General features: G+C 47.9%; 1 protein-coding gene across 4 annotated transcripts in view; it reads right to left on the reverse strand.

Annotated features, from left to right (window-relative positions):
* The window catches only part of VPS41 (VPS41 subunit of HOPS complex), a 162289-nt gene that overhangs the window by 59256 nt on the left and 77212 nt on the right, over positions 1–25821 (reverse strand). For all 4 annotated transcript variants that reach the window (XM_074199212.1, XM_074199209.1, XM_074199211.1 and 1 more), the window contains 4 exons: positions 19986–20048; positions 17714–17779; positions 2994–3113; positions 1369–1515 (listed from right to left, as the gene is read on the reverse strand). In XM_074199212.1, coding sequence (XP_074055313.1) covers positions 1369–1515; positions 2994–3113; positions 17714–17779; positions 19986–20048 — 396 coding nt within the window. The remainder of the gene's footprint in view (positions 1–1368; positions 1516–2993; positions 3114–17713; positions 17780–19985; positions 20049–25821) is intronic.

Consider the following 25821-nt stretch of genomic DNA (forward strand, 5'->3'; position numbering starts at 1 on the left):
CTGAGACCTCCTTCTGCAATAGCCTGGTCAAGCCTGGCAGTGTTTATGTGGGAACTCCCCACTAAGTCAATCTGGGGAGGGTTCAAAGCAGAATTGGCCACTTTGGTGATTATGTCATTGTTTTGTAAAACTGGATTATCCCAGATAACTGCAGAAAAGTCTAGAAGTCTAGAAAGTTTATAGGCTTTTTATAGGATTTCTCATACAGTAATCAGTTTTAAATACTGAACACATTTTGATTACTAAGGACTCCATTTGTGTGGATTAAAGAAAGTTCTGAGTTGTGCTCCCTCCCTCACATGAAGCTTCTTCCTTGGTCTGAAGCCTTCATTTATAAGGTCAAGGGTGCGACCTACTTCATTCCACACAATGAGGTGTTTGTCCTGAACCCACCCACACTCAAGCCCAGAAGGAAGGAGAGGTGTCTGCAGGAGGAGTCTCAGTGTATGGTCAGAGAACAGAACTGAATCTGGTTGGCACAGAAGGGGTCCGGGCTCATGACCTTCACCCCTCTTACCCAGGCAGGCCTCATCCCCCTCCCTACCTCATGGAAGGTAGAACATGGCTGGCATGCCAGGAAGGGCATATAGAGTTGGAGAACTCTACTATTAAGGAAGCAATGGAAGGGTTGATGGAATAGGAGACTAATATGAACCCAAGTGCCCTCTAGTCTCACCCCAGGATGAAGCTCATTAATACTTAGAATACCCTGATGCTTTTTTGGTAATTATGTCCATTAGAGTGTATTCTGCATAATTTTTCTTTTCCAAAGTTGGTGAAATCACACAGGAACTGCTCCTTTCATGAAACATTAGATGTCTTGTTTTCTTAGTAATTAATGGTCTAGCCATGTGTCACAGTTCTGGTGGAGGCACCTCCCCCTTTGTGGGTTTGGGTGAAATGAGGTCTTGAAGATCTCGAAGGCCCCTGGGAGCTCAAAACCTCCAGGATTCTGCTCATCCCCAGATCTGCCCTATTAGCCACAGAGCCCCCACATTCTCAAACCTCATTAGCTTCTGCTTTCTGCTCCCTCAAACCTTTACCAAAGCTACCAATACTACAAGGAGTAAAGGGACTGATGTGATTTTCATCATTTTTTCCTTTGGTCCCAAGATCTCTGATGAACCAAGAGGGAAAGGGAAGGTAGGCAGACGTGAAGATAACAAAGGTGGGCATACACACACATGCACAACTTATACATGGAAGGCCATGGGAAATCTGCCAGGAACAGGTCAGAAAAAAGGTTAACAAGGTTCCTGTCTTCTCCATCCGCATCATAAGTTAGGCCCCCTAGATCCATCAGGTCCATCTGCCTCCACAGGCCCTTTTCAAGAGGGTCTATTGCCAGGGCAAAGGTGAATCCCATACCTTGACAGAGGAGCCCCAGCCAATGATGAGAGTGACATCATCCTTCCAGCAAAGACTACAAGGATACATATCGGGGCGAAGGCTGATGTCATCTCGGGGCACATTGGTGATTCTCTGCTTGGATATGACATCAAGGATCTTTACACCCTAGAAAATAGAAAGTCATTCAATGACCTTGGGTGAGAAGGAAAGAAAGAGCCACTGTTCAGCACCATCCCTTCCTCCTACCACCCCCACCTCCCAGCGACCCAGGGTCTGTGACTAGAACTACAACCAAGAAATTGGGGCTGGCTGCCCACTCAACACCTGCCCTTGGGCAGAGCATCTGATAGGCATTGGGGGAGCCCTATGACCCTGGTGCTTATCCTCCCAGAATCCCACTGGTCCTTGCTTGGCAGCTTTACTTCCACTCTACACTAACAGATTCTCAACCTTCCTCATTAATTAAAGTACAAATAAGAGTAATATAGAGTTGGAGAACTCCACTAATAAGGAAGCAATGGAAGGGAGGGCATGATCACTCCCCCTGCCCAGGAGCCAGGAAAATACAGCTGTGTGGGAGGCAGCTAGTGACCAGAGAGGGAGAACCCCACCACTCTGGGAGGATTCCCAGAAAAAGACCCACTGAAAGGCATGAACATTTGTATCTGCTCTCTGGACTTCCTGCCCAGGCCTCAGGTCTCCACTTGTCTTTAGTGACCCAGACTGACTTCTGCCAGTGCTTTAGTGCATCTGGAACTTCCATAATGTGAACCCCACTCTCCTCAGATATGTGTCTTCCCTTATACTACCCACAAGACCTGCTCTTTATTTCAGGAAAATGAGGAGCCCCTAATCAAGAAGATCCCCTTTGGGGATCCAAAGGGAAGGGCTTGCTTATGGGTGGAGACACATGTTCACAGAGGGGCTTTTTCTTTCTTCTGATCTTTCTCTTCCCAGAAAAGAAAATTCTATCAGTGAGATCATAAAATGATTCCTTAACAAATAAATGGCAGAGGAGAGGGATATGGCAGGGGAAGGAGGCCCCAGTCCCTGTACTTCTGGGGAGAAAAATTAAGTCTGCATACTTAAAAGAAAACAAAACAAAGAAACATCCTTCATTTTACTATTGGGAGCAAATAGCAAGAATAGAAAATCGTCACTATAAAAAAAGGGAAATCTGCCAGGAACAGGTCAGAAAAAAGGCTAGCAAGGTTCCTGTCTTCTCCATCTGCATCCGGCCTAGTGGCTAAAGGTGCTGGGCAGTTGCCCAGCAGCGCTAAAGGGGTCCTGAAGGAATCCAAAACTAAATTCTGCAGGAAAAGCCACAAGACTCATTTTGTGTTAAATAATCTCCCCACAGAGGTTCACAGGAGCTCAAGCCTGTCCCCTCCTCCCAGTCTGGTTCAGACCCCATTGGCTCCTGAACAAATACTTGTTCTCAAACCTTCAGACTCTGCCTCTCCTTTTCTGGCCTGTTGTTAAGCCTTGGGCACCTCACCCCCAGAGGGGAAAGGAATATCGGGGGACAGAGGGTTCCCTTTTCTGTCTGTTTCTGTGTCTAATGATATCAGGAGCCTCTTCTCTATTCCATACAATGGGAGCAGTCTTCATTGACCTTACTGTAGGTGGGGCATAATATTTACCATGTTATTGGCCCAAGCGATTAAATTTCCTCTCCATTTCACATTTCTTATGTTTCCTTCTCCTTCATGCAAAACAGAAGATTTCCATCTGCTCATCCAAGATCGCTCAAACAACACTAACTGTGGAAAAATGACACAAAAACGGAGTCTGTGAGGCACAAAGTCAAATGGTAGACCTTGGTGATTGACTGGTCAGCTTGTGGAGAAACAACCTGGTGGAACTGAGTTGGGAAGCCCCAGACTCAAGAGCTGGCCTTGGTGCACACGAACTAACAGCATGAACACAGAAAAGTCACAGCCTCCCAAGGACGCCATCTCCTCATCTGTTCAAAACACGGAGGGACTGGAAGCCTAAAGAATTTCTAAGATCCCTTTCAACACTGAGTCTACAATCCTCTTCATCTCTTCAGGGTCCCAGACCAAGGCCAGGTGTGGGCCAATCTCGGTAGACTAGACTTTTAAAATTGGGAGTTGGTTCCTTACAATGACAAAGTCATGAGTTTGGACCAAAAAGCCATTGTATGGCTACAAAAATAAAACAAAAATCCAACTAATCAGAATGAGGAACTTTCTTCTACCCTCCGACCTGTTTCTTTTTAATAATACAGATGCTAGGTGGCACCATGGAAAGAGGGCTAGATCTGGGTAAGGAAGACCCAAGTTTGAATCTGAATAGACTCTTACAGATTCCTCCTATGTAATATAAGCACTGCTCTCCATAGGCCAGACCACCGTGAAGATGAAATCATATTTAGATTTAATACACTTTAAAGTGTTACAGCCAAGCTAGCCATCATCCTATTTTCAATCCTTAACTTTTTAAAGACAATCAACACAAAAGGCCAAGTACCCCCCAAGTGGCATCAGCACAAATCTATTTCAAAGGGACTCCTGCTTTTGCCCTTTGCAGTAACCATAGACTTCCTGCAGAACAGAACCTTCCTCTCCTTTTTCAAAGCTGGACTGATAGACCTCCACAGGTGCTTTGAAGGTACTACCAGGTGAGGCCACGAGATGGCACCAGAATACAGAGATTGGTTGAGGGCATGTGGCTGGCGGACACCAGATACCTTGCACCCTAGGAGGGCATCAAAACCTGAGATCCCGGCCCAGAATGATGAAAAAGAAAATTCTCCCAGGCTTCATTAAACTGATCCAACCCATCTTCACCCCCGGCCCATATGGTTTAAAATGACATTGGTTTCCATGTCCTTGGGAGCCGGCCTCAGCCACCCTCCTGAGAAAGGAGAGACTCGAAAGGAAAAGGTGCCAGCAGGCCAAGTACACAAGGCCACCTCAGACCACCATCCTCACAATGACCTGGACCACCGGACTGTGAGGATGAGGTCCCCTCCCAGGGCAGAGCCACAGATATGTCTGGTGCTCAGTCCACAGAGTTGTGGACCCCACTCCCACTGCCCATTCTTGGACACGGGGTGTGCTCCGGCAGGACCAGCAGCTTGGGATGGGGAGGAAGTCTGCACAGATAATTAGACATAAAAGAGAGAAGAGCAGGGGAAGGAGGCCAGAATGAAATTGGTCTTGAGGAAGGTCAAAGATGAGAGGCAGAGGCAAGAGAAAGGAGAAGGAAGCAAGGTTAAGAAGCCCGCCCAGCAGAGGAAAGAAGAGTCTGACCCAGGAGGAGGCAGGGAGCAGTGGAGGCTTGCTGAGGAGGGGCTCAGATCTGCACGTAAGGAAAGTCACTTCAGCAACTGAGTTAAAGATGAACTGGGGGGCGGGGAGACTTGAAGCAAGGAACCCAAGGACATGGTCAGCAGTGATCCAGAGGACAGCAGGATGTGGTGAGGGCTGAAATAGTGGAATCTGACAACAGAGGACAGTGTGCAGTCAAAGAGGACTCCAAGGTCATGCCCATGTGACTGCAAGAGCCATGGTGAGCAAGGCGGGGGAAGAGAGGAGCGGTCCAAAGGTGATGCCTAAGGGGCAAGATCTGTCACCCTGGGAATGGTCTTCAAAGAGATGACTCAGCCAGGCAGCACAGAGGTCAGGAGAGACAGTCCCAAGATAGAGCCCTGGGGGACACTCAGAGGGGACGACCTGGTCAAAGCAGCCATCAGGGAGGCAGAGGATCTAGGATGGACAGCCTCAAAGGTTGCAGAGGGCTACAGAAAGATGGGGATGAAAAGACCTAGATTTGCTGAATGAAAGCTCAGTCCTGACTTTGGAGAGGAGAATTTCAGTTGAATGATGAGCCTGGAAGCCAAACTATAGAGATAAGAGAGTGGGAGGAGAAAGTGGCTCCCAGTGTGTCGGCTTTCTCAGAGGTGAGTGAAAAGCCAGAGAAGAAGTACACAGTTCTGAAAAATCACCAGCTTTCCATAGCTTATGAATTTTGTGTCCTCAAATAGGTCCTGCTTCAATCAGTCCATGAGCATTCATTAAGGGCTGACTTACTGGCAATGGGGATACGAGGGCAAAGAGAAAAAACCATCATATTCAAAGTGCTTATAGTACAAAGGGGATGGGGGTAATATAAGGACACACACATACACGTATAGATGTATAGAAAGGGAGGGGGGACTGAAAGATAGCTAGATAGCTAGAGAGACAAGAACTAGATGGATGATATAGCTAAATAGCTAGACAGACAGACAGAGAGAGATAGGCAGATAGAAGACAGATAGACAGGTAGGTAGATAGATAGACTGACAGGCAGGCAGATAGACAGATAGACAGATAGATAGATAGATAGATAGATAGATAGACAGACAGACAGAGAGACAGACAGACACACACACAGATAGCATAGAAATGTAAATGCAGATTCTATATCGGCAGCATACAGACCAAGGTCTGAGTGACTGAACATGGCAGACCACCATGTGAAGACCAGAGGAGATGGCTTGTGAATACAGTTGTCCCAGGAACAAAACCACCTCTTTTTAAGGATTCAACTGGGCAAGAACTCCCCATTTTCATGGCACCTTTTTTTCTTTGTCCTGCCTGCCATCTGGTGGCAATGCCACAAAGAAATGGGTTTTCTAAAACCTGCCCCAGATATCAGAGCGGGAAAGGAGAAAGTGAGAAGCCGAGAAGCGGGTGGCCCCCTGATCATCCAGGGAAGGTCAGAGGGGAGAAAAGCCACTTTTGGTAAGCTGGAAGACTCCTAATTTGGAGAATGAAGACGCGCCACGTCTCGGTGTTGTCCATCAGATCGCTGATTTCACTGAGACTGCAGACTCCTGGGAAGTGCATCCCAATCTGCCTCCATCCTTTAGGCCCCTAACAATGGGATCCAGACAGAGATTGAACATGAAACTCCAACTTCTCAGCAGAAGTGCAGTGTTACCTTTCACACCTCTGACCACACTGGTGACCTAAGTGGGTGCAGAGGCCACAGAGAGACCCAGTCTGGGATTAGGATGGCATGGGTTCCCATCCCACTTCTGACACCCGGGGTAACTCTCTAAGACCCTAAGTTACAGAGGTTTGTTTACCAAGAGTTGGGTCCTTCCCCAATGGGGAGGACACAGGTGCTCTGGGTCAATGTGCTGCTTCTTTGTGCTTCCGCCAGAGGGCAGATGGAGAAGAAAAGGAGCGGTGAATTGATCAAATCCAGATATTATTCCACTCTCTCAGCAGAGCCATCATCACCCACAAAGCCTTGGGTAGCCCTTGGGCTGGGTTAGGGAAACAAAGAAGCCTTTCCCCTTTCACAGTCTGATATTTCTATTGAGAAGTGAACTGTAACTCATGTTATTGGAGAGATTTGTTCTTAAAAAAGCTTCATGTGAATCAATTTTGCAAACTGAAAAAATCTTCCCCTGGCAGTTTCAAAGAGGCTCCTGGGTTCTGATCACTGTCTGTCAGCAGAGGCTCTCCAGCCTTCAGGTGGAAGCCCCCGCCCCCAGCTGACAGAATCCCTTTGTAATATGAATATAATTGACCTCTGTACCTCTCTGGTGTCAAAGTTCTTTTCTGGGCAGACTGGCACTTATGTCAGTCATTTCAAAACTGAATGGCAGAGAGCAAACGTAGTTAACTGACAAATATTGATTTCTGTTTACACATGTTAAACCAGGGAGGTCTCGGGCATAAGAGAAAGAGGCCTGGCCTGCAGGCTGGGAACCCCAGGATTTGGGGCTGGGTCAGTCACCAGCTAAGTGGGGCTACAGTCAAGGCATTCCACTTTGGGGAGCCCTGGTTTCTTTCCTCCCAATAAAAGGACTTTTCAGAGTTTCTTCTAGTTTTTTTATGACCCATGAGCTCAACCCTTTAAAAGAAGGAAACTTTGATCAACAACACCGGCTTCACAAGTAGTGAGGAGCCTGGGACCCTGGACAGGCAGAGACTCCCCTGGGACACCCAAGGGTGCCACGCTGTACTGAGCTGGAGAGGGCCCATAGCATGGATGGAATGAGCCTCCACAGGGGCCAGAGTACAGGCTGTGGTGGCCCTCCCAGTTCCATAGGCCTTTCTCCCCTTGTCCTGGCTGCAGTGCTCCACAAGGAGGATTCCTACTTGTCCAGAACTCCAGAAGGGCGCTAAGCCACAATGAAAGCCGGGTTCACCCCAGGGAGGGGTTCCCAAGAGGAACTATGCCAACTGGGCTACTTCCCAGACCCACCCTGAGAAGACCTCACACTAGGCTTGGGTTACAGTCATCTCCCTAAAAGCCAAATACAGCGTTCAACAATTTATAATGGCAAATTTATCTTTATTAGTCTTGTGAAGTAGGTTAGCATTGGCTGCAATTCACTCGTTTGGTCGTGGCTAACTCTCCCAGCCCCCACGGAGAGTCTTCTTGGGAGAGACACTGGACAGGTTGGCCATTTCCTTCTCCAGCAGATTAGGAAACTGAGACCAACAGAGTAAAGTGACTTGCCCAGGGTCACCCAAGCTAGAAAATGTCTAACCCCACATTAGAACTCAGGTCTTCTGGACTCCAAGCCAGCGCTCAGGTCCAGGAAGAGGAAGGCAGCCTTTCGAGAGATGGGAGGCAAGAGTTGCAGTCAGTTTCCATTGGATCCCAGTTCCTCAGACATCACCCCCACATCCGCACAGTCACTAGGGGGCTCCTCTAGAGTGACCTCTCATACGGCTCCTCCCGCCTGGCTCCTCCCAACTGTCAGGGCCAAGGTGAAGGCCCATTGCCATGAAGGACCCCTGACAGTGATCCTTCACTGTTGCAGTGTGGGCGATGCAGCAATGGGGAGCTGCCGCTCTCCCTCGCTCCTAGCTAGCTTATACTTATTTCAGTGTCGCATCCAACATACACCTTCACTTGTTCTCTAAAGTCCAGCCCAGGACCTAGGCACACTGACCAATGATAACAGACACATCAGCACCTATCACTTGACTCTCCCATCTCAGATGTCTCCCTTCCTCTCAGTCAAGGAGCAGATTGCAACAACCACCATGTTTTTGTCTAAGAGTGGTGAACCTTGCACAGATAGGCTAAATAATCCTAGAAAGTAGAATAAGGGCCTCTGGGACCTCCAACCAGATGCAGTAGGAGATGCAGTATGATGTGGTTCAGTCAAAGGCCCCAGGTTCATGTCAAACCCTACCATCCTGGGCCTCAGTTTCTTCAACTATAAAATAAGGTGGTCAGACTCACTGACCTGGGAATCCCATCCTGCTCAGCTCTATGAACCTTCTTCTAGGCCTCCTCAGGTCTGCACTCTTTCCCATGTTGCCCATCTGCCTAGATAGACCAAGCATTCCCAATGAAAGAGCAACTGGTGAATGAGACTCGATTCAATTCAATTATCATTTTATTAAGGGTCAGCTGTGGGCAAATCCCTGGACACATGACCAGGGATGCCCGCAAGCAGCAGACTCTGCCCAGGGCATGTGTCCATCCATCAAGGAAACATCTGAAATCCATGGAAAGCAAAGACCTCTGACTTGTTCTCAAGATTCAAAAAGAAAAAAGAAAAGAAAATCTAAAGTTTATTCTTGTAACTAATAGAGGTTCTGAAATGCTCCTTGTGTCCAGCCTAAATCCCTCTTACTCCTATTAAAGCTTGCCTCCTTCACTTCTGCCCTTTAGGTCAGTCTCCCTTGGGGTTCACGGCATCACCAAACCCCTGCCCCCAGGTGTCCTGCCCCAGGGTTCGTGCTTCTCTGTGGCCCATCCCAGTCACGGTCTCCTTCCTGTCCAGTTTCCATGACCACATTTTGAAGATGCTCTAACCCTAACTCCAGTCCTAACCAGGCCCAGGCTTCCTCTTTCCAACAGTCCACTCTAAGTTCTTCCCATCAGTGTCCCCACCAGCCCCTCCAACGTGGCAGGAAAAAGTCAAATCTGCTTCCCTCCTAAGCATGCTCCTCCTTCCATTTTCTTCAACCCACGGGCCCAAATCCTTTAAACTGTCTTTATGTTTTCCAACTTGCTGCCCCCCTCACAGAGCTCTTTGCTTCCTCCCCTCCCATCTCTCTTAGCCTTGTCCTTTCCCCTTTCCCATTGCAACCACCAGGGGCAGATCCTCAACTGTTCCTCACAAACTGCTGTAGTCGTTTTCTAATTGATCTTCCTGTTACGATGTACGCCCCCTCTAATTCACCTCTCACACTGCTGCCCAGTCATTTTCCAAAAGTCTGAACCCCTTAAACCAAGACAAAACAAAACAACCTCTCCAAGGAGGCCCACATGGCCAAATCTGCTAGAGTAGGTGGGAGCCTTAGACGGGCAGGAGAGTGACCGCAACCCTTCCTTGGCCTTGGCACCAATACCTGGGGATTTCAACACGAACTGCCCCAAAAGACAGAGAGGCCAAGAGAAACACACACGCTTTGGCTGCATGACTTAAAAAAAGTATTACAGAGCACCCGCCTTACAAACATTCTCTTAATTCAATGGCAATGTAATGGCATGTCTAGATTTCTACTGATGTTTGATAAAACCCATTTCTTTCTTCTTGCCAAGGAAGCTGAGAGAGGCCAACAGAGCAGGTCTGAATGCTCTACACAGCATTTTCGAGGAGAAGCCACTGAGCGTTATTTCCTTAAAAGCAGCTGGTTAATTTATTTGGTTCATCTTTCCCATCTCTGTAATATTGAATTGCTATTATCACAATGCTGAGAGCAATTTCAACTCAATGGGAGCTAAGTACAGAGAAAGGAAAAGTGGCTTCCAAGAGGACACTTTGGGCTGCTGCTGGTGGAGAATGTACTGGAAGGCTGGATTTCCGAAAACTGGTCTTCTGGCAGCTGGCGTTGCCCCACAGAGCTGCCATTTCACCAGGAGCAGCCCAGTCCCCGGCTCCTCCCCGTCCCCTATTGCACACTATGCTCCTCCTCAGACCCTGGGAGATGGTCAGTCAATCTGACACATGGTCACAAAGGGGCAGAGCTTGAGATGCACAGGGCAGTGTCCCCAGTGCTCCCCACAGGATGCGTATGAACTGGAACAAAGATGGGGCAGCCTCTTCCATGCCCACTCCCCCCCTCTTCCCCTCCACACTCATGCCCCTACCCCGATTCACTCCCCTTCACTCTCCCCACACTGTACCATCTCAGCCCAACTCCTCCTGAAGGGGGGAAATGGAGAATGCTGGGCTCCTCTTTGAGCCTAATAGTGATGTGGACACCCCACCTCCTAACTTCCTAAAGGTGCCTGAGCTGCTACAAGCTAAGTGAGGGGATAAAAAGTGGCTGTGCCAGCCCAGGGAAAAGTGCCAGCTGGCAGCGGGAGATACAGGAAGAGCCAGATGCCCAGAACAAGGGGAAATATGTGAGGAAGGAGAGAAGAGAGGGCAACACTACACAGAGGAGAAGTGGAGGTGGTGGCCAGCACCAGGAAGAACTGTGAGTAGAAGAAAGTAAAGGAGATAGAAAATGAAGAGCAGAAGACACAAGCAAGGTCAGATGTGGTCAACGTGACCCAGAAGGAGGAGGAATGAGGGACAGAAATTGTCCAAGTAAGAAAAGCACCTGCAGAAGAGCTCATCTGATGGAGGAGAAGAAGGAAGGGAGCTTGGGGTGCCTGGGCCCCGCAGGGCAGAGGAGAGGCAGAAGCAGCCACTGGCGGCGGAGCAGCCATGGACCATTGCCTCACTTCCTTCTGGCATAGCTGCCAGAGGCCTGCATCTCTAAGGAACAGTCGCATGTGATGCTTGGACTGATACAAATTCTTCCGGGCCTTCCTCAAGCCAAGGTTGCTTTTCCATCAAGGGCATTCACCCAGTTTCAGTCCTACCTGGAAGTCAAATATTTTGTGGTTTTCTTTTAAAAAATCTGAATAACAAATAACCAAAGTCCCCCACGATGGTTCGCTGCAGGTGAGCTCTGAAACACAATCTAGAATAAGAAGACCACTGGGACCGAAGCCATTGCTCCATGATGGCTACTGGAGCAATGAGAGACATTGTATGGTGGGTACAAAGAGGCCTGAGATGGAGCCCAAGTTCACTTCCCATTTTGGTCCCTTATGACCCATGTGATCTAAAGCAAGGAACTCTCTCTCCCTGTGCCTCAGTTTCCTCATCTGTAAAATGAAAGGGTCACGCAAGACAACATCTCTTTGCTGATCACAAGGTTAGATGGTCTACTCGCCACCTCTAGGCAGGCAATGAGAGGGAAAAGCCACTGGCTACAGTCAGGTCCAGAGGGAGTCTGGAGCTTCTCTTCTCACTGCTCCAGGACTCCCCTTTATCCCTGAAAGTTACCAAAAATGGGGAGGAAGAAGAAAGAGGTCCTGAGGGAGGCAGCAAAGGGAGCAGTGGGGGCATCTCTGACTATCTGAATCTCCATGCAGACCCCACCAGTGTAGGGGAGAAGCACAATGAGCTGGAGGTGAGATTCAGTCATATCTGACTCTGCGACTCCATTTGGGGTCACAGCTTTATTTAATATGAGGAAACTGAGGCACACAGGCTGAAGTGACTGGCCCAAGGCTACACAGTCAGTAAGTGTCTGAGGCAGGATTTGAACTCGGGAAGCTGGGTCTTCCTGCCTGGAGGCCTGGTGCTCTACCCACTGCACCTCTAAACTAAAAGAAGGCAAATTCAAATTCCCCTCACTGGAACTTAGTGTGATGAGAATCAACCCTGAATGAGCTTCAAGTAGGGCAATAATTTGTTCAAAAGAAAGAGAAAAAGTTAAAAAAGGGGGTGAGGAGAATCGAGCTACTTATTTAGAAAACAAACTCATGTGAGGAAACCCCAAAGTCAACTCACCTCCTGCCAGAGGGGTGATCAGTGTAAAATGCAGAGTGAGGCTCATTTTTGGACATGGCCAACTTGGGAACTTGCTCTGATACACTACATACTCTCAGACGCCTTTGGCCACCATCTCCTCCGCTCATGCTTAATGTGCTTCCTAAGGCAAATCCTCTCCATGCATAAATGATCCCACTTAGGGCAGCTAGGTGGTACAATGGATAGAGCACTGGCTCGAGTCAGAACCTGAGTTCAAATTCAGCCTAAGACGCATAATAATTACCTAGCTGTATGATCTTGGCAAGTCACTTAACCCCACTGCCTTGCAAAAACCAAAAACCAAAACCCCAAAACCAAATGATCCCAACTCCTCTTTGCTGTTCTAGCAGATTTCCCTTCATTCTCTACCCACTAATCTTTCCTATCTCTATCTCCTGTTACCTCTCTCTAGTCTATAAACACATTCATGTGCCCCCCATCCTCAAAAAACCCTCACTGGATTCCTCTATCCCCATGAGCTTTCTTCTAGCAATGGCTCCACTGTCTTTGCTCTCAATCTCCTATTGAGTCTCCATAGTGTGACTTCCAACCTCATCATTCCACCAAAACTACTCTCTCCTCAGTTACCTGATTGACCCTTTTCTCAATGTCAGCCACGTTGACCTCTCTGCCTTCTATGTTCCTAAGACACAACTTTCTTCTGGTTCTCTTCCTGGCTGGCCTCAAGGATCTGTCCTTCCTTCTCCCTCCCACTTCATGATCTCATCAGAAGCCATGCACTCAATTATTAGTTCTATCATATACTGTCCTGCCCTAATCACTCTCTACTCCAGACTGGCCTTTCATCCATCTTAAACTGAAAGTCCCACAGACACAACTCATCCTTCCCATCAAACCTTCCCCTCTTACTATACTGTACTGGAGAGAGTACCACCACCACCCTTCTGGTCACTCAAGTGCCAACTGATGCACCATTTTGTATCCTTACATTCATGTTGATGCCAACCTTCATGATGTTACCTCCTAGAATACATTCACTTCTCTCCTCCGACCTAGCCCCCATCCCCTCCCATCTCAGCTCCTGCCCACCTGTAGGCTGTTCCCATTTCAGAACATTCTCCACTCAGCTGCTCATATGAGATGACCCTTCACCCCATTCAATAAACTCGAGGTCCCAATCACCTCAAGGCTCAAAAGTAAGACCTCTATTTTGCATGTTTTTATATTCAAACCTCATCATCCCTTGGTCCCTCTGTATCCTTCCAGGGTGGCTGCACTTTATTCCACCCTTCCTACTCCAAGATGCAGAGATCCTTGGATCCTGGCTGGTCCTCAAAGAAGATGATCCTCCTGTTGCTGGAGCAGAGTTGTCTCTTCCATTTAGCTCCATGTTTTTGCATGTCACTATATATCCAGTCCTCTGCACAGTACCTGGGCCAACTATCTCTCCAGGCACAGGTCAGTGACCTGGAGCTGGATGTCCCTCACTTGGGGAACAGTCTTCTGAGTTCAAAACATCCGAAGCTCTTGGTTTCTCCAGAGGATATATTTCCTGCATCGACGAGGCTGTCGAGGGGTAGGAGAGACCCAGGCTCCACTTTAAGCGCCGGACCTACCAAAGGAGACTTTTCTAACCTCATCAATGCAGTGGCCCAACCAGGGTCAGTGGCACCAGCAATGCAGGGCAACCAGTGGATTTCTCAACAATTCCCATCCATGCTCCTAGTTCTTTCTTCCATGGTCAAAGAGAACAAGTTAAACCTCTTTCTCACAGAACAACCACCGTGTCTCCCAAGCTTATCCAGTTCTTTCTAGATTCTCATTATGGCAGGATAAACCTCAACATGCTCTGAAGTTCCCTGACTGATGATAGCCCTTCCTAAAACGTGACATCCACAAACAAGCCAAGGCTCCGGACTTGATTAGAGCACAGAAAGCTGATCTTTCTCATTCTGGACGCTGTCACTCTTCATGAAAATGAAAAAAAATTGAATCTAGTACTAGAAGCTAAGGTAAAGGGATACCACAACATACAGAGCACTGGGTGTGGTGTCAGGAAGCCCTGAGTTCAAATTCAGTCTATGACACCAACTAGCTGTGTGATCCTAGACAAGTCACTGAAATTGTCTGCCTCAGTTTCCTCATCTGTAAAATGGGGATAATAATAATAGAATTTCACTCCCAGGGTTGTTGTAAGGACCAAATGAGATCATATTTAAAAAATGTTTTGCAAACTTAAAGTATTATGCCAATGATGGCAATTATTATTAATTCAGCCTAAGACTGAAGCAGCAGTCCTAGCTGCCATACCACACTGCTGAAGGATGGCAAGTTCAAGACCTGACCTTTGTCTTCTGATGTTGGTATTTCTTTTCATGGTCTAGCCTTGGTTGGGGGGGGGGGTGTCCAGTCATTGGGCTATAGGGCCCTTTTCCAGTCTGCAAGCCTCTATCCCTTAAGTCTGCCTTGTAGATGGGCCTTCCAGCCTTCTGAGGTCTCTCTAAAGCTGTGCTTTAGAAACCATCCATTTAAATGGAACTCAATCTGAAGAATGAGAATGCTAATAATATGCACAATCAAGATGAAGGCCAGTGGTCAATGGCACCCCCCAAGCTCACTGTCTAGACAGGAAAGTGAAAACAGACAATCCCACTTGAAGAGTTCAAGGACAGTTGGCATCCTTCCCACAGCCTGGACCCTTCAGGACAAGAGGGTCCCCACAAATGTCTGTGGGATCTTCTGACCAATGGTCCAACTCTGGGCCTCTCAGGCACTGGCTCAGCTGGCCTTCCAACAGTAGGCGTGTGCATGGCAACCTGGGATGGTTTCAATCTCTTGTGCTTTTTCTGGTTGAACAGTGTAGCCTAGTGGACAAAGGGATAAACGTAAGCCAAGAAGATGTGAGTTCAGGGGTTCCCTTTGACCCTTACTAGATGTGTGACCTCTTGGAATTTCTTCATAGATAAAATGGGAACAATAATGCCTCGGGGTTGATGCTTCAAAGTTGCTGGGAGTCTCCATGGTGGGCACAGCACAACCTAGCCCTGAAGATAGCTGATGCCAGGCAGGGGCTGGGGTCTCACTGGGACTACTGACACAAATCTAGCCCCCTCCCTCACATCCAGTAAAGCTGAAACTGGACTTTAGGGCAGGAAGGAGAGAATTGGAGGCTTGTTGCTGTGGTAGGCTCTTCTGACCCCATTTGGGTTTTCTCCAATCCATATGACAGATGAAGAAACCAAGGCAAAGTGACTTTCCCAGGATCACACATTAGTGTTTGAGGTCAGATCTGAACTTGGGAAGAGGAGCCTTCCCAATTCCACTCTGGTGCCACTGAGTCATCCCATCTTAGGGCTACTGAAACACACATTTTGAAAACATTTTTTTTCAATGAATGTCTTCCTCACAAAAGTGAAGATACTTGTTTCTCGTCAGAAATGAAGAATGGGCTAGTGTCAGGACAACCAGAAAGTGCAGTCCCATGGGGGCTGGGTGGCCCACGGTGACATCTCAGCTGGTGCTTGAGGTAGCCAGTTCCCATCACAAGCCGCCATCATGGCAAAGAGCTGACTCTCTGCTTTCTAAAACTGCGCTCTGCCTCCAACAGCATCCTGACAATTTAACAATTTGTCAAAGTTGTCTGCCCTGCTATTATGAAGAAAGTTCAAAGGTTAAGGGCACCAAAAGCACGGGTGAATCTGCTGACTGTGAATGTCTGGCAAGTCACCAAAAGCCAGCACATGTGGCTCTTCTGAATGGGGGTCTTGCTGCCTCCCCAGTCCCTCCCCAGAGCCCCAGCTGCCTTCTCTGTCCCGTAGATCAGGGCTCAGTAGCCTGGCTGTAGTGGCAGTGGTGGCTGTGGCCACTTTTTTCAACTTGGAAATTTTTTTTTATTTTTTTGTCCTTCATTCTTAAAGAAAACCATGACATCAGGGACGTGATGCCATGACAAGCATATTACGTGCATGTGAGTGGGGGGTGCTGCGCCAAGGCCCCAGCCTCACTTTCTCCTCCAGAGCCATCTGGATCCAGGGATCAGGACAATGGAGATGACCCTGGATGAGAGGCAGTCAGGGTGAAGTGACTTGACCAAGGTCACACACAGGTAGTAGGAGTCTAGATTTGAACTCCCATTTTCCTGACTCAAGTCAGTGCTGCATCCACTGTGCCACCAACTTGGAAAGAGAATAAGCCCATTATGCTCCCACCAGTCTAGACTGGCCCCAGGTCTCCCATCTCTACCACAGGGGTCTAAGGCTGGAGGGTCAACATCCTTCCAGGGGAGGCAGGGCAAGAAGCAGTCAGCGCTCCTCAGCCTCTCTAGCTTCCAGCCACCCCACTGCCATGGGATGCACATTGGCCAAACCTCCTTGGGGAAGCCCAAGTTATGGCACACATGAGAATCATTCCAATGACTCAGACAAGAGGAGCTCTCCTGCCCCTTTGGTTTCAAATGGGCATCCTGTCTCATTTCCTCTTAACTCTGACACTTTACACCAGCATGGTGGAGGCCACACATGCAGGCCCACATGCTCTATTGGCCAATGATTTCCCAAAAAAGCCCCTGCTTCCAGTCATTTAAAAAGCCTAGCGACCTTCCTAAGGTGGCCTGGGGCTACAGACCTCTGTTTCTTCTAAGTCCAGGGATCTCCTCACTGACTTCGCGGGGGATGGATGGCGATCACCTCATCCTCTGAGGTCTAAGTGACGCTGGCCCCTGGACCCCTGGGATGGGGACGCGGGGAGGCTGTCCAACACAGACAGGCTCCTAAGGTGGGAGAGCCAGCCCCAAATGTGAGCAGAGTCAAGTAACTGAGCCTCAGTTCTCTCCTCTATAAAACCAATAGTTGGAAACCTTACAGAACTCCACAATATGACGGAAGAAATATTCAGGTTTCCCATGTAAGCCACTTAAATGAGGATTGTGTTGAATGCACAAAAATATACATAATTCCAAGACAACACAAATCTGGAACAAAACCTCATTGGATTATGCTGAGGTATCTCAGCCTTTTCTCTTGGGAACTCTCCCATCACAGAGGTAGAGGAGCTAACTGTGGCGTGACAAACATTTACAACTGTCCTCCAACATTCCTGAGGGCGTGATGGCAATACCCAATGGCACTAGCTGTCCCAGCATGATGTCACTTGTGCCAGACCCAGATGCTGCCAAATGACTGGCAGATGAGGTTCAGGGATGGGAGGCCCCTGCCAGCAAGTCACCCTTTCAAGGTGTGCTCTCTAAGTCTGGAAGGCCGGGCCTCCAGCAGTCCAACCACTTGGATGGCATCATCCTGCCGCCACATCACATCACATCATGGCGGGCCTGCATCATCATGAGTCACACCCGTTTTCTCCTCACCTACTCCAAGCAAAGTGGAAAGCATTGAGAATGATCTTCCTTCCCAACTCAAAGTGTCATTTCTCTTCTCTTTGTTATAATTTCTGAAATATATTTTGTGAAATTATTTAAATACTATTTTTAAATTTTCAAAATATAGGAAGGCTTTACTCGATTAAACAAAAACTTGAAAACTTTGTGACTAAACCCCCAAATGGAACATTTTAAAATAAAAAGCATCCCTTGCCACTTACCTTCTTTCCTCCAGTTACAAACTGCTTGTTATGGGACCTCAAAAACTGGGGGTGAACTGCAATAATCTGCAAAGGAAGCAGAGGACTGTCATTTCTATTAATTTGGCCTTCTCTGGCAGAAGGACAATGCTCTCCTGTGGTATGGTGAGGCCAGGTGCTCCCATACCCTCTCCTGGGCTGCTCCCGCCCTCTTCCCTAGGATCCCCCTCTTGTGGCAGATGCAAGCTCCAATCCCAGTGCCACAGGAGAAACCTGTGGGACTGGTGTGGGGTTATCAAGGGCACAGAACTGAAGAGCTCAGCCCACCTTTGGTCACAAGCCACTCCTGCTTCTCACTTTTCAATTCCCCTCCACTTCTTACATCTGCCAACCCTATGAAGTGGGGAGTGCAAGGACTGAGATCCCATTGAACTGCTTAGAAAACTGAGGTTCAAAGAGCTGGTGTTCTCAAGGCAAAGGAAATATGGAACCAGGTTCCCAGGCCTCAGATCGGACCCTGACCATGAGTTTTTCCTGGTGTTCCTAACATGACCCCATGGGTCAGTCCAGGTGTGACTTGGTTTTCTTCCCACACCTAGGATATCAGTGGGACATCAGCCCTGATGACAGGTGTGGGGTCAGAAAGGTGGACCTGACAAACTACTCAACAACAACAGTCCGTTTGGGCCCTTTTTACATCTCGCTTGATCCACCACAATAGGCTAAGAGAACCTGCTTGGTCATTAACTCCAACCTCATCATTATATCCTTTTACAGATGAGGAAACTGAGGCAGAAAGGCACAGTGACTTACCCAAGGTCACTTGGGTAGCAAGTGGAAGAATAGGAAATAGGTCACCGGACTTCAAATTCAGGATTCTTTCCTCCACTCTTGCTCCCTAATCAAAAAGCTGTGTCTCGTCACTGGTCTCACCACCTTTAGTTTCTCCCATCAGTGGTCCTGTGTAGGCCCTGCCACCTGGGAATCTCTGTACAGTGTGCTCCTATGCCAGTTCTTGCCCCCAGAGCATCTGCTGTTCTCTGTGACCTACCATAGAAACCCACCTTCTTGCCCTGGCAGTCAAAGCCCTACAAGTGGCTCTCTCTAGGCTCCCTATCCCCCACAACCAGTCTACATGCACCTTCACCTTCAGTACAAGCTTTGCCATTTTCTTCCTCTACATATTTGCTTTTCCTCTCACCTCCTCTCACCTAGATCAGTCCAAATGCTGCCTTCCTGAGACCCTGAGGCAGAAGGGCCTTCAGACAGCATCTGGTCCAAATCCCTCATTTCATGGAGGAGGGCGTTGGGGTCTGGAGCAGTTGGATGGCTTGCCCAAGTGGTGCCAATGAGCAGAGTCAAGATTTGAACCCAGGCCTGTCTCCATTCACATATCTCCCAGCTTCATCTCCTTCCAGGATGCCCATGACAGCTACTGGAGGACCTCCTTTTTTTCCTCTTGGTTGTCAAAGGGAGCATGTGATCTGACCACATCACCCCCCACTCGCTAGTCTTCAGGGCTCACAGTTTCTCTCAGATCAAACAGAAACACTTTTCCTGGCCTGGAAAGCCTTTCAGAACCTGCCCCTCCGCAGACCCAAGGTCTTGGCACTCCATCTCCCATTGTCATGTCTTTGCCCAGGCTGTGCTTAGTGTCTGGCATGTTCTCCCCCCACCCCCATCATCAAGACTCCCCTCAGACCCACCTTCTGGAGCAGTGCTACAATGTGCTGCCCTTCTGACCTTTCTTGGGGCCGGTGCCTTCCCTGGGAGATCACCTCCCAAGTGGCTGCACTGAGATTTTTGCCTGTTTTCTCCTCCAATAAAGTGCAAGCTTCTTGAAGGCCAGATCACGTTTTTGCCTTGCTTTGTATCCCCAACCCAAAGGACAGGGTAAACTTAACCATATATATTAAACTTCATTGTACCGTATCTAACAGTAGACTTAAGAAACTTCCTGGGAGCCAACTTCCAGGCAACCCTCTCCTCAGCCGTCTTCTGTCAGCCCAGCCAGAAATCTTACGCGCAGAATCCCTAACGCATCTGGTTTCTACAATTTATAGCATTTCATAGACACCCTTTCCTATTTTGGTATGTTAGGGGCTTCTCTTCCCATCAGTCTAGGTTCTCCTTGGGACATGGCCTGAATCCTGTTCAACTTTTGTGTCTCTCACTGCTGTGAAATGACCAGGGACCCAAAGATAATCTAAACGAATGGATGGAGAAGGGACAGATCTCCTGCATCACTGGGGGCCTCTGGGGCCCCAGTGGAAGAAAGGAAGCACAGACTTACTTTGATAGGACAGTCGAAAGTCTCATGAAACTCTTCGCCAGAGTACAGTCCAAATACTTGCACCTAAAAAACACAAAGGATCGCATTAGCTCGTCTTCCCTCCCACCCAAGAGTGCTGAGTGGGGGGACAATACATGCTTTCATTAAAATGTGTAGAACATTTAATAATTCCAAGGCCTTGGCAATTTCCATTAAACAGCTTATGAAAACAATTTCATCACGCCCGAGTTTCTCCACTGTAATTAAGTTTTTACAAGCAGCGCACAGACAAAGAGGTCCCTCTGCTCCCCACAAATCTGTTCTATTGAATGGAAGCGACCCTTTTGAAATGAAACAGATATGAATAAGTTATTAATATTCTTTCACCGGCTTCTGCAGACTATTCCTAAAGGGGTCCAGACCCTCCAGCAGACTTGCCTTGGAGGGCAGAAGAGGAAGAGCAGGACGGCCTCCATCAGCTGCCCTGAAGGCCATGCCTTCTATTTTATTCACAACCTGTCCCATTCTACTAGATCTTTCTCCATTTTCAACTAATTTCTTTATTAATTCCCAAAAGGAAATAAAAATACACAAAAACATGCTATGCTTAAACCTTTGGGGCCAGACTGATGCAGGAAAAGCTGCAGCTTTGGGGATCACAATGTGGCCGTGTTCCATTTCTGTCCACCAGATCTCAGCTGGAAGTGGCCTCAGGTCAGTGAAGGCCAGAAACATCAGGGATGGCAAAGGGTTGAGAAACTTCCAGGATATTTCAGGGCAGTGTCCTGACACCTCATGGGCCACTCCCCGAGAATGCCCACCTCCCTTGACCACAGCCACTTACAGGGACTCTGCAATGAGTCACCAGGAGCTGCCTGGACCCTAAGTCATGGTGGGGAGGGGGCTTGCTGAGCTCCTTACAAAGGCACTACACGGTAGAGATTAAACCTGGACCCAGGTCTGCCTCTGCCAATGACTCTCCCTAGTGCTTGTGAGGATTTGATGGGGTGGCGGGGGGGGGGGGGGGTGGCTCGCTATAGGGAAGGTTTCACAGCAGCAATGGCAAGGGGGCGGGGCAGGTGGACTTCTGGATGGACAAAATTCAGAATACAGAATTTTAAAATCTTTCCAGGGGCTGAAACCAGGTCTGAATCCTTTCTGAGAGCCAGGCTGGGCAGGTGAGTCAGCGATCCCCAATAGACCAGAAGAGTGAGGGCCTGAGACCTTCATCAGGAGGCCCCTGGAGATTTTCAGTGGAAAGGGAAATGGGGGGAAAGGCCCAGGAGAAGCACCAGCCAGAGCAGCATCTAGGAAGGGACTCAAGCGTTTGTGGCCAGAAACTCTCCAAATGCTACTTTGAGATTTTGCTAAAGATGACAATTCTCAGATGAATCTGGGCATTGTTTCTCAAAGGAAAATTGAAAAATCTACTGTCCACAGTTGGTAAGAGTGCAATCCATCTCCCCAGAGGAAGAGGGCAACGGGAGAGTTCGGAGCACTAATGCGAAGATGGGGAGGGAGGTGATTGATTAGAGGCAGGAGCTGGGGTTCGAGAGCCGAATCCCCGACCCTGCAACTCCAAGAATCTGAAGGCGAGCCAGTGGGCCTTGGGAATTGGCAGGAGATGGCCTCCAAGTTTCAAGAAATCCTAGGCTTTGTTTTTCTCTTCTCTCTTCTCTTGGCTCCAGAGGGGTCAGGTAAAGCAATTAACTCCAAGCCCCTGCTTGGGAAGCTGGCTGCTCCTGCTAAGAGTCTGGTTCTTTCAGGAGGATTGTTTGCTAGTTCTTCCGGATTCTTCCTAAGCAAAGTAAGAGTCATGGGAAGGGGGGCTGGGGGGGGTCTAACTGAAGTCAGTGACAATGGGAAGCTGGCAAACACACAGTTTTATGTGACAGCATGCCTCTGGGGAAGGTCAACAGGAAGGAAGACTGGGGAGACTGGGACCTCATGAGCACCCACATTCAGATGGCCATTGCCCTGCATCTCGGCCAACAGTCTCAGAGAATAACTGAGGGTAGCCAGCTGAGTTAGGCAAAGCAATGCAGCTTTGTTGGAAGGCTGGGGACTGATGTGAACTCTTCAACACAAAATGACATCTGGACCTGAGGAGCTCCTTTGGCATCCCAGTATCCCCAGTAAAAGGACAGAAAAGTGCAACAATAACCACCCTTCTCATTTCTGCAGCCCTGAATGGCTGGGAGGCATGGAACCTCAGCCTCTGAAGAATTCAAATGAGAAGAGGTCCAAAGGGCAAGGCAGAGCGGGATGGGGGAATAAGCATCACCTGTGAAGTGTAACCCAGGAGAAGCACCTCCTCCCTAAGCCTCCAAGAGGTGTGCAAAGGGACCGAGGACACACATAGCAAGGGTTAACCAACAGTTGGCCCTTCTCCTCTCCTCCCTGGTCCTGTGACACTGGAGAAACCTCTGGGACTGAGCTATCACAGGGAAGAGAAGAGAAGAAAGTGCAAGGGGCTGTGATGTGCCCCGGGGAAGGCCAGCCCACTGACAGTGACTCTGGTCCGAGCATGGAGCACCAAACGATGGCTTCCTTGGGTCTCCTCTGCTTCTATGGAGGCCCATGCCTACCTCTGCGTGTCTGTCTCTAGATGGGTGGCCAACATTCATATCCTCAATGGAGTGAATCGATGGATGGTCCAGTGATTATCTCACCTCTGTTCCTTCCATCAAAGTGAATTCCTGGTGACCTGAAGGACAGGACTCAATTCTCCTAAAACATGACCATTTGTGTTCACAACCAAAAATAATTTACTGAATCTAAACCTAGGTGGTTGCTTCTCTCCAGGAAAGCTCCAAACACACACCTCTCTCCTGTTAAATCCTGTCTTCAAGGTAGTCTAAAGTCCATTCTAAGAAACAGGCAGGTGAGGGAACACTGCAAGCAAGACAAGAGAATCCAATGGGCAGGATGGAGAACAGCCCAAGCATCCAAACTGGGAGTGTGGCAGAAGAGGAGCCCCTGCGGGGGGAGGGGGGGGCTGGGCTCAACAGACCTCTTACCATCAAAGTAGGAAAGTTGTAGTATACAACTAATGCTCAAGATGAGGTCATTTTTAAAATAAAAAACACATCATTTTTATCCAGTTGAAGGGTATATAGGGGTAAATAACTGGTGGTATGCACCTGATGGAAAAGATTGATGTAATAGTAAATGAACAGGCAGATACTAGAAGACTGCTCGCTGAATAATGGTGTAAATGATCATATAAATGGCAAGTGATGAATGGTCCTCGAAAATTGTGAATGCATAATGTAGATGGTAGCACAGCCATAAGGAGAAATGACTAGAAAACAGCTGAACAAGTCATCAGAAACTATTAACAAATGGACTCAACCTCCTCTCATCCCCATCCTGGAAAGTCACATGAGCAATGGAAAGAACCCTTATGCCACCGAAGGAACCAGAACCACATGTCATGAATATGAGCTGGGAAGATGAAAGAAGAAATAAGACATCACTGTGAGAGGAGCTATTCAGATCTGAACCTTGTCAACTGGGTTTCTAGTGGGGGATCACTTGATCCTTGCAACTAGCTTGTATTTATATAGTCTCACTAAGGGCAAGGTCCCACACTAAGCACTCTACAACCATGACCTCTTGATTCCTACGAGGTAGGTGCTGTTATCCTCTATAATTTACAGTTAAGGAAACTGAGGCAAACAAAGGTTGGCATTGGCCCAGAGTCACATAACTGGCAAATTCTAACCTTCATTCAGATATTCCTGACTCCCCCCACTGGCCCCATAGCCACCTAGGAGTCTGGGAAAGAAGTGAGACCCTCTGCCTTAATCAGAGTTGAATAAATTATAGATGCTGGCTGCTTTACAGCTCTCTTCCCTTCCTATTATTTCCTATATCAACTCCTTACCCTTCCAAAATATAAAATAGCATTACATAAACTAGATGAATCTGGATTTCAAACTCAAAAGAGTTTATAGGTTTTGCTGGACTACATTACCAAAACTCACATGGATCCAAGAAACAAATCCCTTAAATGCTCATTTGGAAGCTGAGGTGCTGAGGAAGGTCAGGGTTGATACTCAGATGTCCTCCAAGGAAGAAGGAATTGTAAGAAATATGTCAAATAAGGGAGTGGAACTAGGTGACACATAAGCTCCCATGTTATTGGGAGTCTCTGGCTCCCTACCAGCTTGCAGTGGTCATTCCTAAATGCCTTTGCACCCTGAGTCAAGGCTTCTTTCTTTCTCCTCAAATCATCCTGAATGCTTTACCATCACCATCTTGTAGGTCACCCATTTCTCCCCACCCCACACACAATCAGGAGTAGACGATAGGCTTTGGGACAGCAAAGCCATTTTGGCTGCCCATATACTCCTCTTTGGTCTGTCTACACACCGCTGGATTTGTCTCCAATCCCAGCACGTCTGGCTCAGGCTCCAAAGGGAACTGCCCCACTCCCATCGCCCTTAACAAAGATTGTAGGCAGTGGCTACAAGACACTTGTATAAAATGTAAGAATAAAAATGAAAGGAGATGGGGTTATAAGTTAGACTAGGAAGGCTGTTAGGTGGGGCAATGAATAGAGAATCAGTCCTGGAATCTGGAGAATCTGAATTCAAATCTTGACTCAGACACGTCCTTGCTGTGTGAACTTGGGCAAGTCATTTAACCCTGATTGCTTCACATCCAGGGCTATCTCCAGTCATTCTAATTCATATCTGGCCAGTGGACCCAGATGGCTCGGGAGGAAAATGTAAGGCTGATGACTTGGCACCACTCCTCACTCAAATCCAATTCATAGCATCACTTCCATGATGTCCTGGTCTCCTTCAACGATGAAGGACAAACAACAGATATGGAATCAATCTTGTGTTATTATTTAAAATGAAATTCAGCATTTATTTAACTGAAACCAGTCTATCCATATGTCTAAAAAACACACCTGAACATATAGCAGGGTCAATGACTTGGCTGTAGACCATCTTTCCTCAACACAGACGAACCTCCCATCCTTAAAGACAACCAGCAATGGCCAGGTCAGATTTGAAAACACTATCTAGCCATCCTAACTGTGGTTGAAAAATCAAAAGGTCTCTTATGATCAAAGAAGGGGAGCAAAGCCCAAGCAGACACAACTATTAGCTCCACTTGGTTACTCTCAGACTCAACTCCATAATGGTCTTTCCCAACGTATGCCTTGGATAAAAGATTGCTAAAATTATTTTGTGATGTTTCATGGTGGTGTAGAAGAGATCCTGAGTTTACAAAAAATAAACCAGTTTTGATACATTTAACCAAGCTAAACAGATCTTGGATTTGGACTTAGTGTATGGTCCAGCTGAAGGTTGGCGAGAAGAGGGAGGGGTGCATCACCATCATAGCCAGAAGACAACAAAACTCCAGACCATGGAATTCTTAAAGAGAGGGTTCACGGCCTACCTGGCTGGAGGAAGCACCAATGTAATGAAATCAGAGATTTTGGAAGTATGGAACAAAAATGAGAACCTCCTACATTTCGGTCTATGATAGAGGCTAATTTGGTTACAGCCTACATAACTTCAAATGACTCCTGCCTAGGGCCAAACAGCTGATTCATTCCAGAGCTGAATGAGGACAATCTGGGGTGAAACTGTGAGCATCACAGGGAAAACCAAATGTCCCCTTCAGGGAAAGCTCTTATGAGAGCACTTGGTTTAATGTGAGCCAAGTGATACAGACAATGAAGTCTAGGGTTCAAATCCTACCCCATCCATTCACTAAATGTGTGACCCTGGGCAAGTTGCACAACCTCTCTGCTTCAGTCTCCTCATCTGTCACAAGGGGGTGCCAACAACACTACCTCACAGAGCCACTGGGAAGTTAAAATGAGAAATAT

The sequence above is a fragment of the Macrotis lagotis genome, chromosome 8 (genome assembly GCF_037893015.1).
Source record: "Macrotis lagotis isolate mMagLag1 chromosome 8, bilby.v1.9.chrom.fasta, whole genome shotgun sequence".
NCBI classification, from domain to species: Eukaryota; Metazoa; Chordata; class Mammalia; order Peramelemorphia; family Peramelidae; genus Macrotis; species Macrotis lagotis.